This window comes from Capra hircus, chromosome 16, assembly GCF_001704415.2.
Source record: "Capra hircus breed San Clemente chromosome 16, ASM170441v1, whole genome shotgun sequence".
Classification (NCBI taxonomy): Eukaryota; Metazoa; Chordata; class Mammalia; order Artiodactyla; family Bovidae; genus Capra; species Capra hircus.
Genome location: NC_030823.1, coordinates 60402030 through 60425556, shown reverse-complemented (window position 1 = coordinate 60425556; position 23527 = coordinate 60402030). Strand labels below are relative to the sequence as shown.

The 23527-nt window shown below is 36.7% G+C and overlaps 1 protein-coding gene across 1 annotated transcript in view; it reads right to left on the bottom strand.

Annotated features, from left to right (window-relative positions):
- Positions 1-23527, bottom strand: part of XPR1 (xenotropic and polytropic retrovirus receptor 1) — a 208427-nt gene that overhangs the window by 182224 nt on the left and 2676 nt on the right. The window contains exon 2 of the mRNA XM_018060672.1: positions 1182-1233. Coding sequence (XP_017916161.1) covers positions 1182-1233 — 52 coding nt within the window. The remainder of the gene's footprint in view (positions 1-1181; positions 1234-23527) is intronic.

Sequence of the window (23527 nt, the reverse complement as noted above, 5' to 3'; positions counted from 1 at the left end):
AACTTAAAAAAAGAAAGAAAAAATTAAGGAGAAGTAGCCCAATTAGAATAAAGTTAAAAGAACCACTATCAAAGCAAGTTACACAGGGTCAAGAAATCAGCTTAACTGCCACATAATTTCATTTTTCTCACATTCTTAAAATCTTTTGAGGTGGTACTCTTCAAGACACATAAAAGATAATAACCCAATAAGAATAAGTATTTGTCTTCAGTTAAATATTAGAGAACACATTAATTATATTAAATGTATTAAATATAATCCAAAATTTAGTGATGTATTATAAAACTAATACCCAGGTGCCAATATCCTGGTAAAGATTTTGAGATTCTGAAGGAAGCACACTTTGAATTCAGAATGGTTAGAAAGATATACATGTCTATGTCATTAAAGACAATGAGATTTTTAATTACAGATCTATAGTTTTAATAAACAACTTCATATTCATCTCTCATAGAAATATGACACAAAATTTTAAAAGAATATCCAGCCTCAGAAGAAACACTCCCTCAAATAGTTGTCGAATTAGCTCCTAGTTATTTACTGACATAAGAACTACAGCTTTAACTTACAACTCCTCAAACCTATCAATCGTTAAACCCATAAAGAGTGAACTGGTGAGCAGAAGCTGAGGTAACAGAAAAGGAAGGATCAATAAAGATAATTAGAAAGATAACCACTATGCTTAGGTCAGTCACTTTACGACTGCCACGCTGTGCACATGCATAACATATACATGCTTATATCCATGTACACACACACACAGAGTGGATATATCTTGTTTCACTAGTCTCAGTCTAAAGACATGACATAAATAGAAACAAAAAGCTTTGTTGCCCAGACTAGTTATGAACTAAGGATTCACTGAATGATGGATGGATGGATGAATAGATAAGAGAAACAGATATAAGAACACACTGCTGGGGGGAGGGAGCATGGCACTTAAGAACTTTAAACCAGTATCTATGGTTCACAATGCTAAGGTGATGTACGGACATAAGAGATCCATCATAAAGTAAATGTGAGCTAAACAATAAAAATTTCACTGAAACATAAAGTAATCATAATATATACTATAAAAGCCAAAAAAGATCTGTATAGTAGGGTAAGTTATATTAGTTTTATACTATTCAGTTTAAAATATCTCTTCTTTGTGGTTAAATGTAGGGATTAACACATCTTACCTTCCACAGAAGGTGCCTGGTCCTGAGCTGAATACAGCATATCCTTAAAAGCCTATTAGAAAGTAAGAAAAGAAATATATAAAATCATGAGTAACCATCACAGTAAAAGCATTTTCAGCTGAATAATTACTTCTTTTTCAATATCCAAACAATGACTACAAAGGTTCCCAAATCGAGAATTTAGTGAAATACTTTGATTAACTTTAATAAGCTAAAACCCAAATACTATCCTTTCATATCCAGTACTGTCCCATCTTTAAGATGAGGGCCAATATATATATATATACTTTAAAAATTAAGGGAATTTGGAAAAGAATGAAAAATCATAAACACTCTAGACTTAAAAAAAAAAAATCACCACTGGTGAGTCACCAACTGGCCTCCAGCATCCCTCACCCTCAGTAAAATTGACATTTGGGGCTAGATAATTCTTTATTTGTTTTTTTGTATCTAGAGGGGTTTTTCCTCCCCCGTTTTGTATCTAGAGATTCACTAGATACCAGCAACAACTGACCAAAAATGTCTCCAGACACTACCAAACGCCCCAGAGGACAAAAATCACACCTCCCCAGAATCACTGGCCTACAGCATTCAAGCATAAAAAAACCCCCCAAAAAGAAATAAACCTCCAAGGTAGCCTAGTCCAGTTAAATGACATTTTTGCCAAATGGATTTACCATTATTTTAAGTTAGTGACCAGTATGTCAGTTCCATGACTAACCCCTAACCAAGTCTGACAACATACAAAAACCCTAAGTGACTAAAACAATGATCTAGAACTTCTTTTAAGAAAAATGTATATATAATCACTTTTTTAAAATAATTTCAGATGTCCCAGGAACTACTAATTTCCAGTCTAAAAAAGAAATTAGCTCAGAAGATTTTATCAAACATCAGAAAGTATTTCAGGTCACAGACTGGAATTATATATTAAAAGTCCTATAAAACTTTACAGTGGTACTTATGCTATAATTCTTCCATGGAATATTTTAAGAGTATAAATGAGTACATTGCTTAGAGTTGAATAAATTTCCAGAAGTAGAAAAATACAAGAGGAAAGAAACAAAAAAATATCCAGCCAGAGAAACTTCAGAAAATAAAACTACCATCAGTTCTGTTCAGTTTCTCAGTCATGTCCAACTCTGAGACCCCATGGACTGCGGCACACCAGGCTTCCCTGCCCATCACCAACTCCCAGATCTTGCTCAAACTCATGTACCACCATGGAACCAGGTAATATCAGAGACTCAAACACCTGACTGAAGTTTTTCTACTTCTTCAGTATGATAGGCATATGTACCTAAATCAGATGATGTTATCAGTAAGTAAATGAACCACCAATGACTAGCAGAAAAGCTTGTATGCAGTAGGACTCAATACATAGCTCTTGATTCAAAAGGGTTTCTTATTAGCACACTGAAAAAGCACAGTAAGTAAAATCTCTCATACGTAATGCAAATGAATTAAATTTGCAAAAGGAAAGTTTACCAAATTAAGGTTTAAAAAGATTAAATTTTATAAAGAGAAAGATTATGATAGTCTTCATTTTGATTATAAACTAAGTCATAGTTTCATTTAAATCAAGACAACTCTCAGTAAAATCAAGGACAATTCTTTTTGCTTCTTACTACTTCTGTTTTCTTCTGAATAAGAGACCCTCTAAGTTTTTGACAGTAATAGACTTTAGAGGACCCTATAAATAGGACACCATCCCCGACTGTGACTAGAGAACACCCCCAATTGGGAAACCACCCAGGGAAAATCCTACAGAGTACCTATGACTGTCTATTACATGACTCAGCTGGGTTAGGAGAAGTGCATCCAAATACACAAAACAACAAAATTGAGTTTCCTCATTCATGCTGTTTTAGTTGAAGGAAATCCAATACATTATACAAAATTCTGAATCTGTATAATAACTAAAATCAATATGTATTCATTTGCATCACAAAAGATTTCTCTGACCACTGAGAAGGGCACAGGTGTGATTCCTGGTTGGGAAACTAAGATCCCACAAGCTATGTGGTGCAGCCAAAAGAAAAAGATCCAAAGCAATCTTTACATAAGCATCTCTACTGTAATCTCTGAGTATGAAGTTATTTTCGTTATGTTGTTCAGCCATTCAGTCATGTCTGACTCTGTGCGACCCCAAGGACTGCAGCACACCAGGCTTTCCCTGTGCTTCACCAACTCCCAGAGCTTGCTCAAATTCATATCCATTGAGTCAGTGATGCCATCCAACTATCTCATCCTCTGCCATTCCCTTCTGCCCTTGCCTTCAATCTTTCCCAGCATCAAGGTCTTTTCCAGTGAGTCGGTTCTTTGCATCAGGTGGCTAAAGTATTGGCGCTTCAGCATCAGTCTTTCTAATTAATATTCAGGATTGATTTCCTCTAGGATTGACTGGTTTGATCTCCTTGCAGTCCAAGGGACTCTCAAGAGTCTTCTCCAACACCACAGCTCAAAAGCATCAATTCTGCAGTGTTTGGCCTTCTTTATGTTATAATGTTATTGAAATTTTTGTTATAACGTTATTATCTTTGTCATAATATTATTGAAATATATACAAACTAGGACAAAACTCTTAGTGTTTGTAACAATACATATGACAGTAAAATCTTACAAATTAAATCCAAACACAATCACAAAACCAGTATTATTAAACCAACAACATTAACGTGACAGGAAAAAAGATGTTTGCTGAATTGAAATCTGAATTGGTAACATGAATACAATGCCATTTTGCCTATTCTGAGTTTGGAATCCCCAGATGACTGTGTCAGATGGGGATCTACCATGAGGCAGTATAGTCAGCTATCTATCAGGAGGCAGTAGTCAGTGGCTAGAGGCTATGCAGTCAGGTAATATGTATGAAAACCAATTCCACCACTTATTAGCTATGTAACCATAAAAATTAACTTCTCTATACTTCAGTACCCTCATCTGTAAAACAGGACTAGTAATTTCACATACCTCACAAGTCTACTGTACAAATTAAAAACTTAAAACACAAATCCTTACATTAATTATGGTTCATTATTATTACTGAATAATATCATATATATTATTGTACATGAGGAGTATTTTGATCAGTGCCTGGAACACAGAAGATGCTCAAAAAATGTTAGCTAACAGAATGTAAACTACCACAAACCTTATGTTATACAGTGGGCTATCGCACCATTTAGCCATCCATCTGCTGGACATGACTACATCATTTACGTATTAGAAATGCCTCAGTTTTTAATTAACTCTTCACAAAGTAGTATAACACTACTTGGAGCCAACATGACCAAACAAGCATAAACAGAGACACTGCCGTCTCCTGGCATCTAGGTCATAAGATGGTCAACTGGATGATTTAGAATATGCTCCTATTATATTTTCTGATGATTGCTGACGTGAGTACACAGAGTTTTTAATTCTTATAAGAAACCTACAGATTCCTAAGAAAACATATGCAGTCTCAATCTATATACACTGTATTTTTTCCTGCACATATTTTATTTTTATTTTGTTTTACTGGAGTATAATTGTTTTACAATGTTGTGTTAGTTTCTGCTGCACTGAAGTGAATCAGCTATATGTACACATATATCCCCTCCCTCAAGGACCTCCCTCCTGCCCCACCATCCCATCCCTCCCATTTACATCATCACAGAACACCAAGGTGAGCTTCCTGTACCATACAGCAGGTTCTCACTAGCTACCCATCTTACACACGGCAGTATATATGAGAACAGACATATGGACACGGGGTGAGGGGCGTGGGGAGGAGAAGAGGAGGGCCAGACAAATTGGGAGATTAGGATTGACATATGTACACTTTAAACAACAAGGACTCCTAATTTTATTGCTTAAACCTTCCACAATATATCTACTGTACAAAATAGGGTATAGTTCAATAATACTGCCAATACAAGCTTCTTACGTTGTTAATTTTTAATAACCCACAGTAGATCATCACTGGACTTCCCTGATGGCTTAGTGGTCAAGAATCTACTTGCCAATGCAGGAGACATGGGCTCGATCCCTGAGTTGGGAATATCCCCTGGAGAAGGGAAATGGCAACCCACTCCAGTATTCTTATCTGGGGAATCCCATGGAAAGAGGAGCTTGGTGGGCTACAGTCCATGGGGTCGCAAAAGAGTTGGACATGACTTAGCAACTAAACAACAAAGATCACTTCTGATCTCCTTTCCAAACACATGGGTTTCACAGACCATTTCATAGAACAAGGATCAGAAGCTAGAAAGACTCCTTGTTGTTGTTGTTCAGTCTCCAGTCATGTCTGACTCTTTGCAACACCATGGACTGCAGCACGCCAGGTTTCCTCACCATCTCCCAGAGTTTGCCCAAGTTCAGGTCCATTGAATCGGTGATGCCACTCAACCATCTCTTCCTCTGTCATCCCCTTCTCTTCCCGCCTTCAATCCTGGCAAAGGGTCTTTTCTAATGAGCTGGCTCTTCACATCAGGTGGCCAAAGTATTGGAGCATCAGCTTCAGCATCAGTCCTTTCAATGAGTATTCAGGGTAGAAAGATTCCTACTGTGTCAACTTGCTATTAGCCTCGCACATGACATGCCATAAATATTATCATCTTCATTAACAAAATATCTAATTTATATTTTTCTCATATGCTTCAACATCCAAAGCAAGCACACTGCAATCTAATTACTGGATTAATGAACAATAAAATAAACACAGGCATTTGAAGAGAAAGGGCAAGGAATATTTGTTATAAACCTTTAAAGGAAGCATTATCCCTGTTAACAGAGCTTAATAATTCAATAAAATTTACATAAGATTTTTTCAAATGGCACTGACTATAATTTTGATGTATATTTAAAAATATGTACACTATGCCTGATCTACACACCCCAGAAACGCTCTCCAATTATCTCTTATCTTCTTTTTGTATTCCCTTTCTTTTTATCACTTATTTATGGCCACAGAGGCTCTTCATTGCAGCATGTAGGCTTAGCTGCCCAGTGGCATATGGGATTTTAGTTCCCCGACCAGGGATTGAACCCATGTCCCCTGCATTGGAAGGTGGATTCTTAACCACTCAACTACCAGGAAATCCTCTATATTCCCCTTTTAATTTTTTCACCAGAAATACTGAGTAGTCTGTGAATAATGTGCAAGTCAGTTACATTTGACCTGGTTTGTCTCACTATCCAGAAATCAGTCATATTTTCCTGATACTAAAGTGCTAAGAACAGTTCTATAAATCAAATTATAAACCTTAGAAGAGGGCACTGGGGATTCTCAAGAGTCCTGTACAAAGAATGACTATCTAATTTACCTTTATTTCTATCCCCAAATAGAAATAAACTAACCTAGCTCTGTTTTCGATGATAGAACTAATCTGTAAAGTTAAAAAAAAATACAAATCTTTATAATCTAATATAATAAAATTTAAAAATAAAGTATTCTCATATATGCTTAACAATCCTATAGTATATTAGACACCTATAGTATATTAGAAGCATTACGCATGACTCAATTTTCATGGAATTTAAATGTATCCCATCAGCAAACTGGAGAAGAAAATGGCAACCACTCCAGTATTCTTGCCTGGAAAATCCCATCTATGGGGTTGCAAAGAGTTAGACATGACTTAACAACTAAGCACCATCAGTAAAAGGCAATTCAATATACAGAAGTTGTCACAACATTAAATTGTTAATGAATTTGCTAAATTATAAAATATATGTAATTTATAATAGGAAGAGCCAACTTGGAGTATGTCCTGTTACATCTGTATTTATACATTTCCTCCCTAACATACTGCAATATCCACTGACATGGTTTTTACTATTTCTATGTGGGTATCTCCCTAATCTAAATCCTCAGTCACATGTCTGCTAACACATATACAAAATGTCTAAAATTCATTTTCTTCCCAAAGTCTACACTTTCCATGTCTTTATTTCTGTTAATGTCACTGCCAGTAACCACATCACACAGATTAACAATCTTAGTTATTGTCTCACTCCTTCAATAAATACTTGTGTCTCTGCTACATGCCAGGCCTGTTTTAGGCACCTGGGATACACCATGAGGAAAACAAAAATCCCTGTCCTAGGAGGTTAACATTTTTTTATTCTCCTCCTTTGCACTCCTAAGTTTAGTGATCTGATTCAGTCAATGCCACCACCTCAACCTCTTTTACTTCACTCTCTCCCATCCTCTCACCTAAACTATTTCAATGGACTCTTACTGCTCATTCTTTAATCCATGTTTCTTTGAGAAAAAGACATGTTACCCATTATTTGGAGTGAAATGTTATTTTCTAAAATTTACCTCTAATTTTGGCCTCTCAATTTTCTGATACTCTTCTTTTTATTTCCAACACTTTTCTAAATCATTAGATTTTTATGTCAGATGCAGTAACTAGCCTCTGAAATAAGGCTCCAATCATTCCTAACTCCTGGTAGTAACACTCTTGTGCAATCCCCTTCCATACTAAGTAGGACTGACCTGTATAGCCAATGGGGCTTCTCCATTGGCTCAGCGGGAAAGAATCTGCCTGCAATGCAGGAGCCATGGGAGCTGCAGATTTGATCCCCGGGTCGGGAAGATCCCCTGGAAAAGGGAACAGCTACCCACTCCAGTATTCTTGCCTGGAGGGTCCCCATGGACCGAGGAGCCTGGTGGGCTACAGTCCATGGGGTCACAAAGAGTTGGACATGACTGACACGACTGAGCATGCATGCACGCGCGTACAGCCAACAGAATACTGCATAAAAGACAGAACACTACTTCCAAGGTGAGGTCAGGAAAGGCACTGCGGCACTCATCTTGCTCTTTCTTCGATTCCCCACTCTAGAAAAAGCCAGTCATGGGATTTCCCTGGTGGTCCAGTGGCTAAGACTCTGAGCTCCCAGTGCAGGGGCCCGGGTTCAATTCCTGGTCAGGGAACTAGATCCCACATGCCACAGTGAAGATTGAAGATCCTGTGTGCCATAACCCAGAGAAGCCAAATAAATAAATAAATAAAATTTTTTTTAAAAAAAGAAAAAGCCAGTCATGAAGAAACTGAAGCACCCCTATGGAGAGATCCAAGTGGTAAGGAACTGAGGCCTCCTAAAAAAAAGCCAGCACAAATTTGTGAACCATTTGAGTGAGCTATTCTAGAATCGGATCCAGTCCCTGGCAAGCCTTGAGATGACTGCAGCCCTGACTGACATCTTGACCACAACCTCACAAAATATCCTGAGCCAGAATCACCCAGTTAAGCTGCTTCCAAACTCTTTACACACAGAAAGATAATAAATGTTTCTTATTGTTTCAATAGTTTTAGGTAGTTTGTTACAGAGCAACAGATAATTAATACATGAGGCTATACTTGAAAAATATTTTTATATCACAGAATGTAATGTTATTAGATCATAACCAACACCTTTGGCTTGTCTTAATCAAAGTACCTAAAATTTATACTTCCATAAAGATACAAAAACTATGGAAAGGAAGACTATGACAATTTCAAGAAGTGATTTATTTAGCAATAACAAGCAAAACTGCATTCCCGTAAGTCACAGCCACCAATACTGTAATTTAACTTACACTGAATGCCCTTGAGAAATCATATAGCTGCATTTCTGGGCTGGGACAGAATAAATCTGACAGATTAAATCAGTATCTTCCTTACCTAAGGATCCTGTTCTGACAATAACATGCAGCTGATAACAAATATTCTTTTATAACTAATTAAACCTATATGGCTCATTCTTACATTTACTGTGGTAACAGTTGTAAATTCTCTAAGGGCAGAGAGTAATCTCACTTCAGTTCTTATGGGCCATAGCATCTAGCACAGTAAAAGTCAAAATATGTTTGTAAACTGCACAGACTTTGTAACATAAAGCCTAAATATCCAAAATCAGCACATCAGTTAATTTTTAAAGTGTTAACTATGTTATTTTATTTAATTATTTTATAGCATTTCTAGTTTCATGAAATACCAAAATGCAAAGTCATTTCTTTTGTCCGAATTTTCATTATTTTTGTTAATTTCCACACGAAATTCAAACCTCTTTCATTTACTAGCCACAAGAAAAGTTCCTAGTGTGTTTGACTTCCAGTCCTCTTTAATATATAAGGTTTACACAGGTTGATAAAACATATTGAATTTTGTCCAAATATAATAGTATGGCAACATAAAATTCCCACTCTGTTCTTAGTAACAGTTTGCTAGTTTATCTGAAAGAAAACAAAAAAGGAGCCCAAAGGTTCTGCAATACACCTATACACTTCATAAAAATGGTTTCTAATCCATGAGTGTCAGACCAGTTCACAGCTCCAATTTCAATACTACCAGCTATCATCATTTAGTTTCCAAGAAATTTCATGACATGGAAAGAGGGTATTGGTATTACTAAAAGATTGAGTACCAACACTCTAAAATAAATATCTGCTGAATAAATGAATAAAAAGTTACTCTTATGGCTTATTTTTAATGATGATAGAAATTAATAGCTATACATTATTGAAAAGTATCTTCTATAGATCAGGCCCTTGCTGGCACTTTCATATACTGTTGCTATTTAGTCACTAAGTCATGTCTGACTCTTTGCGATCCCATGGACTGCAGCCTACCAGGCTCTTCTGTCTATGGGATCGCCCTGCTAAGGATACCTCAGTGGGCTGCCATTTTCTTCTCCAGGGGATCCTCCTGACCCAAGGATTAAACCCATGTCTCCTGCTTGGCAGGCAGATTCTTTACCACTATGCCACCTGGGAAGCCCTTTCATAGATTATTATATCTAATTCTCATAATAATCTTGAAAGGTAAATATTATCCTCATTTTGCACCAAGAAAATTGAGGTTCAGAGAAACAAAATAACTTTTAAAAGTCCACAGCCAATAAATGAGGGAAATGCAATTAAAGCAAAAAATTTAGATAAAACTAAAGCTATCTTCTCTATTACCTTCAAGATGAATGGACCCCACACATCTTTCAAAGAATTTTTTACTTCATCCTACTCATTCCTAAAGGTTCCATCCCATTTTCATCACTCATGTTAATAGACAAATTGCTCAAACGAAAAGTTCAGATATGCTGTCTAAATGACTTTTAACCTCTTCAAACTTGGAATAAAGTTAGCAGAAGAAAATCTGTGTTCAGAATTTTGTCATATCCAAAGGCCTACCTTAATCCCCATTCTCATTAACCTGTCTACAAAGCATGTCACTGCTGACAGTCCATTTACCCTTCAGATCCTTAACTCCTAAGACAACTTATTTTCCAAGATTTCCTCTGTCTCTATTTTTCTGTGTTACATACTTTCCACTAGTGATTTAATTCTTTAACTCAACTATAATGTCTTATCTTTTGATACAATTTTTCAAATTCCAGCTAGTAGTTATCGCTACATATAGATATTTCACAAATGAAATCAGCATGAATTTACCACCTCCTAAATTAGCTAGTCTCTACCATTTTCCTTACGTTTAAACCGTTGTATTAAATTCTTACCACTTTCCTTACGTTTAAACCATTGTATTAAATTCTTCCCTCCTTCAACCTCTATATCTGGCTAGCCATCCAACTTCTGTTATTTAAAGCATAAATATTAAACCACCTACATAAATCACTGTGCTAAGCAAAGAAAAGTGATACATTTAAAAATGTCTAATAGGAACTTCCCTAGCAGTCCAGTGGTTAAGACTCTGTATTCCCAAGGCAGGAGGCACGGGTTTGATCCCTGAATGGGGAACTAAGGTCCCGCATGCTGCATGGCACGGCCAAAACAAAAGTTTAATAGTATTATTTTATCAATAATATTTTTATTTAATTTCAAATACTAATGAGAAAAAAGATCTAACTACTAAAATATTGTGTATGTTTGCAATTAAGCAACTTGGAAGGGGGATGATACTTTAGCAGATTCTGTGTTTAACAAGGCAAGTTCACAAAATACACATTTAATTATTATTGATTATTGATTTCATGTTGTTTAAATTTTTTAAACATAAAGTTAGTTAAACAATGGCCTCATAAGTTTTCCTAACACAAAACCTATCATATTCAATAACAAGGTCAAGAAGGAATGCCAAAATTCTGCACTTGACAGTAATTTCCTTCCCTAAAATACTTTCTTCTCTAATATATAATGCTTACAAATCAATTCAGAAATTTTAATATAAGGCTTACAACAAAAATGCAAAAGAAAAAGGAAAAAGTGACCAATTTTCTTCCCAGTTTTTCACCTCTACCAAAAACCAAAGAATCTTTCAAAAATGTATAATCTTTTTTTCTTTCATCAATAACCATCAGTAAGTAGTAACAAACTTTATGTTCTATGAAATAGTTCAGTTCAGTCGCTCAGTCATGTCCAACTCTTTTCGACCCCATGAACCACAGCACGCCAGGCTTCCCTGTCCATCACCAACTCCTGGAGTCCACCCAAACTCATGTCCATTGAGTCGGTGATGCCATCTAACCATCTCACCCTCTGTCGTCCCCTTCTGCCTTCAATCTTTCCCAGCATCAGGGTCTTTTCAAATGAGTCAGTTCTTTGCATCAGATAACAAAAGTATTGGAGTTTCAGCTTCAGCATCAGTCCTTCCAATGAATGTTCAGGACTGATTTCCTTGAGGATGGACTGGTTGGATCTCCTTGCAGTCCAAGGGACTCTCAAGAGTCTTCTCCAACACCACAGTTCAAAGCATCAATTCTTTGGTGCTCAGCTTTCTTTATAGTCCAACATCCATACATGACTACTGGAAAAATCATAGCCTTGACTAGACGGACCTTTGTTGACAAAGTAATGTCTCTGCTTTTTAATATGCTGTCTAGGTTGATCATAACTTTCCTTCCAAGGAGTAAGCATCTTTTAATTTCATGGCTGCATTCACCATCTGCAGTGATTTTGGAGCCCAGAAAAATAAAGTCAGCCAGTTTCCCCATCTATTTCCCATGAAGTGATGGGACCAGATGCCATGATCTTCGTTTTCTGAATGTTGAGCTTTAAGCCAGCTTTTTCACTCTCCTTTCACTTTCATCAAGAGGTTCTTTAGTTCCTCTTCACTTTCTGCCATAAGGGTGGTGTCATTTGCATATCTGAGGTTATTGATATTTCTCCCGGCAATCTTGATTTTAACTTGTGCTTCATCCAGCCCAGCGTTTCTCATGATGTACTCTGCATAGAAGTTAAATAAGCAGGGTGACAATATACAGCCTTGACGTACTCCTTTTCCTGTTTGGAACCAGTCTGTTGTTCCATGTCCAGTTCTAACTGTTGCTTCCTGACCTACATACAGATTTCTCAAGAAGCAGGTCAGGTGGTCTGATACTCCCATAGCCTTTTTTAAAAATGTAAAATTCTTTCAACTTCCATTTGTTCAATAATTGAATAAACAGTCTAAGTTGTCTTTTCCTAGTTACAGTTTCACTGACCCCTTCCCCCAATTGTGTCAACAGTAAACGAATCAAGATGCTGCTCAACAGTTAGCCTTAAACCACTAAGTATAGATATGTAATAATGGCTAACACTTACTATGTGTAGTAACTATTATTAAACCTCCTGTCCTGTTTTCCAATTATTGATTCATTTCATTTCACATGATCCTCCAAAAGTAAAACGTATTATCATTTCCAGTTTAAAGATAGAGAACTGTGGCACAGAAAGGCTACATGTCTTGCCCAACACGGTTATTACAATTACAATTAAATTACAATTACAATAACAGGGTTTTTACAATTTCAATTTCGGTGATCTCTAAATCAATTCACTTTCTAATTTCTGAATCTATCAAGAACTGAATTTTTGAAAGTCCATGATACTAAGCAAACAAATCCTAGAAAAAAAAATCTTGCAATCCTCTTTAGCAAATAACTAATGGCAGCATAATTTGAAACACTAATATTTCAAGTAAGCTTATTCTACTCAAAAAGAAAGATTTAATCAAAAGATGTTTGAACTATGTGATTAGAGATGGTGACTCACCTGTTTATCAACACTTTTGTTACCTGCTATTATACAAATATTTGAAAAACAGGAGAAAGACTATCATCTCAATTTTGTCATCAATGATCACATTTCACTGAATAAACAAAACTAAAAGAATAAGAAGAACTTCTCCTAATTGATACCAAAGTAACTCATTTCCAGAGCTCTAGTCACGCTCTGTAGGGGATAAACATGAGCTTTTCCTGTTTTCTCCACTGACTGCCTTCAATGATGCTCTCCTAAATCTCTCTTTCTTATCCCTTAATGACATCTCAGGCAGATCCCACAGTCTTTCAGTTACATTCTACTTTGTTGTTGTTTTTAAGTTTCTAAATATGCCAGACGCTACCAGATGCTGGATGCTAACATGTATCTACCACTCTGCCTGACACACAGCCGGCTTTCAGTAAATATTATATATTATTACTATCATTATTTCATCAAATCTAAGATCCCATTAGTAGTAATATACACCATTACTTTATGTGCTTCTAAGAATGAAAAAAAGTCTGCAAATTAATCTATGACAATTAATTATGAGATATATCTTGATTTTAGATGTTAAAGTGTGGGAAAATTGATTAAATGAGGTAGTAAATTCAAGCTCTCGCTATTTCTGGCTATACTATTTGGTTTTCCTGTCTTTGGTCTTGGTCTCCCCACTGCATCTCCAGGATCTACACTACATTCTCCCTTTGCATTGATCCCTCTCCCCAAGTCTTTTTAAAAATCCTTAGTGGTTCACAACCATGGAACATTTAAAGTCCTCAACATGGTATTCAAAGCTCAGTACAAATCACACTATCAGCCCTCCAACGTACATACTAAACCAGATTTCACTAATATGCTTGCGTACTTCCACCTATCTGTGCCTTCGTTCAATATTACTCCATCTGCCTAGAATGCCCTCAGTGTCCTGTCCCCTCTTCACCATGGCAACAAACCATACTGAATCTCTAGTACTTCTGTGAAAGCTTTCAAGATAAATACCTTTGATTCTCCAGAGCAAATCAATCAGCCATTCCTCTGTAACATAAATCACAATATACTACGATTAGAAGACCAACCAAGTTATAAGCTCCTTTAGGACAGGCGCATACCTAGTTTTACCTCACCAGCCCCTTGCGAGATCCTGACCATGTATCCTCATGTTAAGAATCCAGGCTGTAAAATAAGACAAACCTGTGTTTGAACTCTGGTTTTGCCATTTACCAGCTATGTGACCTTAGGCAATCTACTCAATCTAAGATTCAGTGACTTCTTAAAACAGGATAAGAAAATCTACCTTAGAGGGTACGGATTAAATATAAAACACCCGACACAACAGAAACTCAATGAACATTAGCTGTTGTCATTATCATCATTGTTACTTTATTATTTTTTCAAAAAGGAAGGGGACATCATGAATAGTTAATAGATTAATACTGTATATTCTAATCTTCTCTAGTCAGATATGCCCTAACTTCAGCTTGGCAGTATGTTTTAAGAGATAGGGGCTAGAGAGGGAGGTGCTGTTCATGCAGAGGTAACATGTAACCTGTGTTAACATTCAGGCATGCTACAGAGAAATGCCCAAATGATTCTTCAACTTTCCTGAGTCCTCCTCTCATCTCTACCTAACCCCTCAAGCCTTAACCATAATTCCTCAGTCCTATCTCCTCACCTAAAATAGGTTTCTACCTAAATGGGGCAATGGTTGTATTTGAGTAAACAATATTTTTAAATTTGAGCCTCTTATTTATCTAGTCTTTTAACTGACACATACAAGAACGATTTGAGGTTGTTAATGTGAACTGAAGGATCAGATTCACATAAATGTATTAATGCTGAGTAAGTAATAATTAACATGAATATTTAAATTCATATGGTCTCTTACAAAGAAAATGAATTTTTAAAATTAAAAGTAAAGAAATGTTTATACAGCAGTGATAAGCCTCAGTAAGGTATACCAGTGAGCAAGAGGTCAGTATTTTAATTCCAGGCTCTGCTATCAGCTAGTTGTAAGGCCGACCATACATATATCTTGGCCCTTCTGCCCTCAATTTATTCATGTGTGAAACAGAGGACTTGAGAAGGTCTTTTTCAACTCTAAAAACAATTCTACTATTAAAAAATTAAATTTGCATTAGAAAACTGAAACAAACTACAATTAGATAGCCACTAAAAATTCAAAGGATTCACTTAAGCTATTCAGACACACTTAGGAGCACACATGTAAATGTCACCCCAATTGAAAAGAATATGCAGGCACAGTCTATAACCAAAATGAATACAAGTTACAAGTAACCAAGGAGAACTAATTCATTTCAAAACTATATGATTGCTCCCACCTGAATTTCTTACTGTATATAAAAAGGACAATTTATTAATATAAATGTCACAGGTAAAAGGAATAATATCTAAAATCAATAGAGACGTTTTCCAAAAACCTGAACTGAACAAGCCCAGAGGGACAAAACTTGAGGCTCAGTTTTCCTCACAAAGATACCGCTAACCTAGCCTTAACTAATACTGCTGAACTCTGTAGTAGAAATAATTTTAATAGCAAATATAGGCATTATATTAGCACTTTTCATATTTTAACTCATATAATCCTCACAGAAGTCCTATAACTACTATTACTGTCCCCATTTTACAAATGAGGAAACTGAAGAACAGAGAGGAATTAACAGAATGACTTGCCTGAGGTCACTCAGCTAGTAAATCGTGCAGCTGGTATATGAACCTAGGCAGTCTGGCTTCAGAGTTTGTTCTCTCCATGCATTATTGTCACACAAGTAAATGATGCAAAACGGTTAAACAATAAAATGAATCAGAGTGATCGCATTAACTCTGCCACTAACCAAGCTACGTGACCTTGAATCACAACCTCTCTGGACTTCATTTCCCACTCAAGTAAAAAAGGGAATTGGACTAAATAATCTCTGAAATTCCTTACAGGTCTGAGGTTCCATGATCTATGGAATGCTTTAAAAGCAAAAAGCCACAACTGTGGCATAGCAACAGCTATGCTCACTCTTCTTTATCTTCCTCCTTTTACATTTATCACTGTATCTCATTATCTTTTTCCTATGGCTCATCTTTATAAGTTCCTCTGTTTAACAGCTGCCTACCTCATAAGAGTTACATTGAGAATCTTGAGAAAAAAATAAATTAATAGAGGTGAACTCTAACCTCCAAACCACACTCTACTACCTCCAAACCATGCAGAAGTAAGCCCTAGGACTAAAAATAGACCAGCCATTACTTCAGCAGGTGCTGGAGACTGTGCCTAAATGTATGTATGCATAAATGGATGGAGTTATTTATTTTTCATAAACCAGCAGGATGTAGGAATTAAGAGCAGGGGCTCTTTCAATCTCATATCTGCTAACCACAATTAGCAGTTTCAACATAATCAGTTACTGAATGGCTCTAAGACTCAGGTTCCCGGTCTACAAACAGAGCGAACATAAAAACCTACCTACACAGCTTGCTATAAAGAGATGCTTTTAAAGTAATGCCATAGTGACTGACAAAGTAAGCACTCAAAAAATAACAGCTGTTGTTACCGCCCCTGTTAGCACCACTGCTATTTACAATTCCCATATAAAGGCAAGAGCTCCCAAGTATGACAGGTTTTATTTCAAATTCTGGCTCTACTACTTAGGAAGTGTACGGCCATGAACAAATTGGTTAGTCTCTCTAAGCCTGAGTTTCCTCATCAGTAAAATGAAGATAATAAATCATCTATCTTCAGTTCAGTTGCTCAGTCGTGTCCGACTCTTTGCGACCCCATGAATCGCAGCACACCAGGCCTCCCTGTCCATCGCCAACTCCCGGAGTTTACTCAAACTCATTTCCATTGAATCGGTGATGCCATCCAACCATCTTATCCTCTGTCGCCCTCTTCTCCTCCTGCCTTCAATCTTTCCCAGCATCAGCGTCTTTTCAAATGAGTCAGTTCTTAGCATCAGGTGGCCAAAGTATTGGAGTTTCAGCTTCAGCATCAATCCTTCCAATGAATATTCAGGACGAATTTCCTTTAGGATGGACTGGTTGGATCTCCTTGCAGTCCAAGAGACTCTCAAGAATCTTCTTCAACATCACAGTTCAAAAGCCCTCAATTATTTGGCGCTCAGCTTTCTTTATAGTCCAACTCTCACATCCATACACGACTACTGGAAAAACCATAGCCTTGACTAGACGGACCTTTGTTGGCAAAGCAATGTCTCTGCTTTTTCATATGCTGTCTAGGTTGATCATAACTTTTCTTCCAAGGAGTAAAGGTCCTTTAATTTCATGGCTGCAGTCACCATCTGCAGTGATTCTGGAGCCCAGAAAAATATCTTATCTTAGCCAACAGGAATTTGTTGTATGGCTCAGGAAACTCAAACAGGGGCTCTGTATCGACCCAGAGGGGTGGGATGGGGAGGGAAATGGGAGAGAGGTTCAAAAAGGAGGGGATATATGTATACCTATAGCTGATTCATGTTGAGGTCTGACAGAAAACAACAAAATTCTGTAAAGCAATTATCCTTTAGTAAAAAAATAAGTTAAAAAGAAAAAAAAATTCTATCTCACAAAACTATTGTGAAGATTAGATGAGGTAACAAAGCTGCTGACACCTTGTTCCTAACTGGTCAATAAATGCTAATTTCTTTCTCCTTAATGACAAAAAGAGCACATTTCTACTAATTCAATTCAAGGAATAGAGATTAGAAGTGAGAATCCCAGAGAAGACAACACTGTTTTCTCTATCATTCTGTGCAGGGGGATATACCAGACAATTCTCACTCATGGGATTCTCTTTATCTTCTTTTGTGCTTCCTAAGACTAGAGAGCTTTTTCTCAGGCCATCTCCAAATGTTCTGAAAGGAGTTGTGTGTTCAAAGGCAGCAACTCTTAGAAACTCTCTCAGGGAACCCAGAAGATCAAAACTATTTTCATAATAATACTGAAATGGAGCAGGGCCCTAGGATCTTTTGCCCTTCCCCCACCCCCCGCGCCATCCTCGACCTGCCTTTTATCTGTGGAAAAACTTTAGTCAAAGATTAAGTTTGATCAGAGAAGTGAGAAAATACCAGGAAAGAATCCTCCTGCAACGTGGGAGACCTGGGTTCAATCGCTGGGTTGGGAAGATCCCCTGGACAAGGAATGGCTACCCACTCCAGTATTCTGGCCTGGAGAATTCCATGGACTATATAGTCCATGGGGTCACAGAGTTGGATGCGACTGAGCCACTTTCACTTTCATTGAATCCATGTTAAATTTTGAGGTTTCCCAAGTGGAGCTAGTGGTAAAGAACCTGCCTGCCATTGTAGTTGGTATAAGAAGACACAAGTTTGATCCCTGTGTGAGAACGATCCCTTGGACGAGGGCACAGCAACCCATTCCAGTATACTTGCCTGGATAATCCCCATGGACATAGGAGCCTGGAAGGCTACAGTCCACAGAGTTGCAAAGAGTTGGACATGACTGAAGCAATTTAACATGCAGCTTTATTTTAGAAAAGGAAACAGCAACCCACTCCAGTATTCATGCCTGGAGAATCCCATGGACAGAGGACCCTAGCAGGCTGCAGTCTATGGGGTCGCAAGAGTCGGACATGACTGAGCGACTAAACCCTCACCACCAGTCATTATAAAGTATAGTCAAAGACCTTTAGTCCCTTCTCAAGGGATATGGAATAGTCTGAGCCACATCCTGTGAGCTGTCTTAGGATACTAAAACCCCTACCAGGTAGGAAAAGTTAACTGCATGATGACCAGACTGTAGCCATGACGTAAGCTGCCAAAATTCTGAGAACTGGCCTCAATGAAACAGGAACAAACCGACCATGGGACTGCAGATTATTTGTACTTAAAACATATGAAATGACGCTGGTCAGACCACCGATAATCAATTTCAAGATGACTGTTAGAGCTGACTGTGCTGTTTCTGCATGTAGCTCCCTCCCTGCTGCTGCTGCTGCTGCTGCTGCTGCGTCGCTTCAGTCATGTCCGACTTTGTGTGACCCCAGAGACGGCAGCCCACCAGGCTCTTCCGTCCCCAGGATTCTCCAGGCAAGAACACCAGAGTGGGTTGCCATTTCCTTCTCCAATGCATGAGAGTGAAAAGTGAAAGTGAAGTTGCTCAGTCGTGTCCAACTTCGCAACCCCATGGACTAAGCCTACGAAAACTCTTGTCCAGTGATTACAGAAGAAGTGGGGCAGGTATTGGTCTTTGGATAAGTATGTCATCTCCCCACTCCTCCCACTCCACCCCGCCCCGACTGCCGTTGCTGACATCCAAAATAAAGCAAACTTTTCTTTCCACAAACCTGGCCTCTTTATTGGTTTTTGAGCAGTGAGCAGCAGGGCCCCATTATCCATTACAATACTACAACATCATGCACTTTTTTCACTCATTCTTTCACGAGTACACACAGTGGAAGTTCCCAAAGACCACATGAAATGTGATGTCACGTCCCTGAAGCACACCTTCTGTGTGCTTGTATACTCTGTGTTTCACACATCTCTCAGTTTTAATTTCAAATACAGCGTATTATCAATAGATAGTGGAATCTTTTTAACAATTTTTAAGAGTTTCAAATGGTACCAAGACCAAAAAGTTAAAGAATTACTTCTCTAAGGTATAGAAAAAGCTCACAAAGCACATGGATTACTCTGTGAATTACAACTTTACCAATTTAGTCTAAATAAGTAATTCACACAATAATCTAAAAGCTTCTCATTTTCCTGTATGATGTTTCAGGCCTTCAATCTTCCGAAAAATGACTTGTTCACTAATTATCTGTGAATATTCAGTGACAGAACTGGTGCTAAGGACTTGCATCTCCTTATTTATGGTCTACAGTCTTTCTAAATTCTGCAGGTCATCTTCAGTAAGAGATGACTATGTTTTCTTAATCATCACACTGTCCCTCTCATTACGCATAATATGAAAGTTGCAAGTTATGCTTACAGCAAGTTAATTAAACTTTCCCGTGATCTATAATAAATAACTTTTTAAGGCTTTTCTGATACCACACATACCACACCTGCCTAGTGATAGGAAGAAACAGGTAAGCAAATTTCCTTCTATAAACAATTAAATTTAAAGGTGTATAACATAAAAAGTTTGAAAAGCCAGGAAGAATTCTTCCATATTATTTACATAGTGATCCAAATTTACAACCATGTTCCAAGTCCTCAATCTACAATCTTCCTTTTCTACACCATTTTAAGTTTTGAAAGCACTATGTTGAAATATGTGCTTGAAATATGACTGAAATATAAAACCAAACACATACACACAAAAAATTGGTTTTCGGTTTTTTCTATTTTTAAGATAAAAGAGAACTTAATGACAAATCTATCAGCCTATAGCACATAATAGAGCCCTTATAAACATGTGTTGAATGAATAAATAATTTTTTTAGGCGTTTGTTCATGAGCATTGTCTACTTGACTTCTTTTAGCATTTACTAGGTAAGGGGAAGACCTGAAAACAAAAATACAACCAGGTAAGACCCCTAGTGAATTTTGACAATCTCCCAAAGGCCAATTAAATAAATACCAAGCAACCCACAAACTACCTCCAGTTAAGCTGTACAACTTGAGCAAAATCTTCCAAACTTTTTTTGTTACATTACTATTTTTAAAAAGTTTACCATGCACCTCCAATATATGTACATTTATTTATAAATTATCTCCTTCTACAGCTGTGTACATTATAAAACATAGAATTTTTAAATGGAAGTTTTAAAAGATGAGACAATAATAAACTAATTTAAACTTTTACTTGTGAATAATACAAAAATATTTTTAAGCTCTCTTAAGAAATTATCAATAACAATACTTTTAAAGAACAATCTAACAGAAAAGTTTCTCTGCTTTTTAAAATCCTAGTTTTTAGTATTTCAAAGGCCTAATTCAAACTTCAAGATTCAGTTAATTTTGAAACTTGAGGATAATGGCTACAAGCTGGAAAACTGACCTTCCAATGCAGAATACTCTAATACATAACATATATTTAGGGTGAAGTTCACTATGGATGACAGTGGATGTTAAAATCTTAATTTGAAGAATTATTTTCATCATTTTGAAACTTTTTGGCAAGCCTGTTGGGTCTATTCAAGTAGCATTGTTTCTTCTGTAACTTGGCTGACAAAAGCTCGTGCTTGAAGTAGAACTGTCAGCTCTGCCATGTTCTTGTTGTTCATGTGTACTCACATTATTGGTTTCTTTACAGGAGTCTTTTTTTAATTCACATCCATTTTATATGGGTTAGTTTAGTCAAAATTAGGTAATAGCCATAAATTCATCTAACTATATGCAACTATAAACTGAACTGCTATTTCCTGAAAGTGAACAAACAAGTGAGAAAACTATTAGCAATTCTTGACTCTCCTTCAGACTACCTCCTAAAATGAGGTCATCTCATCAACGTATTTATTCAATGTTAGTAAAATTTCATTTCTTCCTGTCTTACACATAAAAATGAGCGTAAGTAACACTTCTAAAACTACCTTCTCTTCCTTCATGGGAGTGTTGGGTACTCTCCTTTGGGGCTATGATGCAACATACTCTATTAAACATACTCTAACATACTCTATTAAACAATGAAAATAACAGTAATAGCTTCCTATCTTATACAACAATTCACTCACTTAAGAAACATGTGTAAATACCAGGCATCTTATTGCTATACTCATTTACAAACGTTATTTTAAATATACTATACTATACTTTCATTTGCAGAGGTGCCTGAAAGGAAAAGTGTGGCTTGTGCCCCATCGGGTGGCCAAACTGGAAATTTCAAACAAGTTCCAGCAAGGCAAGTTAACCCTAACTAATGAACATAATTCCTTTGGGAAATTGAAGCCTGCAACACAAGTGTTCTCATGGGAGAATTCTATAAATGAAAATCACAATAATGTTATGGTGTTTCCTTACACTTGAAAAAAGGGATATGCAGATTATGCAGAATCCTTTCCATATCTTGCAACAACAAAAATTAAAACTATTACCATCACTTTTTATTTGAGTTCAATGAAAGCTTCATTGGGTCAGTTTTCCATTCACAGATTAAGATAATCATCAAATTTTTTAAAAAAGAGATTATTAATTTAAAAGAATGCTTTTAATAGTAATACTTTAAGTTCTATCATCTTCATATATCAAGCATAATGAAACCATAAAAATGTACAGAAATTTGGAGCTATATGGGTCCTTAGAAAATAGAGGGTTGTAAGCCTAGAAATCAAGTCCAGTTCTCTCACTTTACAGATGAAGAACCTAAAGCCCAGAAGAGGAAGTGATTTCATTAGGATCACACAGTCAGGATGACCTGACTCTCAATGCTTACACCTCTGTGCTTCAGAGACTATATATGATACTGGACATGTAATTTAACCTTTCTGGATCTTAATTTCTTCGTCTGAAAAAACCAAGGAGACAGATAATCCGTCAATTCCCTTTTAACTCTAAAATCCTGAAATTTAGATACCTCATTATTTTAGTACCTTACAAAACTACAGTATACACGTACAAAACCATTCCTGGTTCCTGAGAAACCAAAGCAGCACAGGACCCTAGGGAAGAAAACACAATTCAGCAGCCAAAGGCACCAAATATATTTGCTTCTTTTGCTAATATTCTGTAAAATATTAACATGGTCATACCAGTCTGGTGGAAACTGGTCTAAATTAATTTTGATTAATCAATTACAGAGCTCTAAAGTGTGCAATCACTGATTCTAAATTTTAAAAAGTGCTCTTGAAAAGATTTATTGATGTTCTGCATTACATGCCAAGATTTATACTCAAATAGATTACTGGAAACAGGGATAGCCTCTTTCCATTTGTGTTTATTCTTTGTAAAAACTATTCACAAATGAATCAAACCAATTTTCTTTGTATGATTTCTCCATGTTGCTCTATTCTTTTATGCTTTATTATTCTACCTATGAAGATTGAGTCTATGAACTCCATGATTCATTTTTAAATTAGAAACTGATCATTTTCAGGATATTGATGGATCATTAACACTAATTTTAACAGTCCAAAAAATGAAAGCCATTAAAAGTTAAATCAAAACCCTATGAACTACAATGGATCTTAAAAAGCTCTAACCCTATATTCTTACTTTATGAAAGAGGACAGAAGCCAGGAAAGGCAAAAAGCCTGTCCCCATGGCTTCATGACAAACATATACAAGAATCAGCACTTACTGTATGACTGTGTGTACACAATAGTACATATAATCATAGAGGTAAAACAACATTTTCAGCTTCTGTCTAATGCTCTGATGTTTCAAGTAAAATTTAATGTAGCAAAATGACGTGAAAACCAAAATAGCTGAACAGTTCATAACAGTTCACAGCAGTAGAAAGCAGCCTACACTAGAAATCATGGGTAATA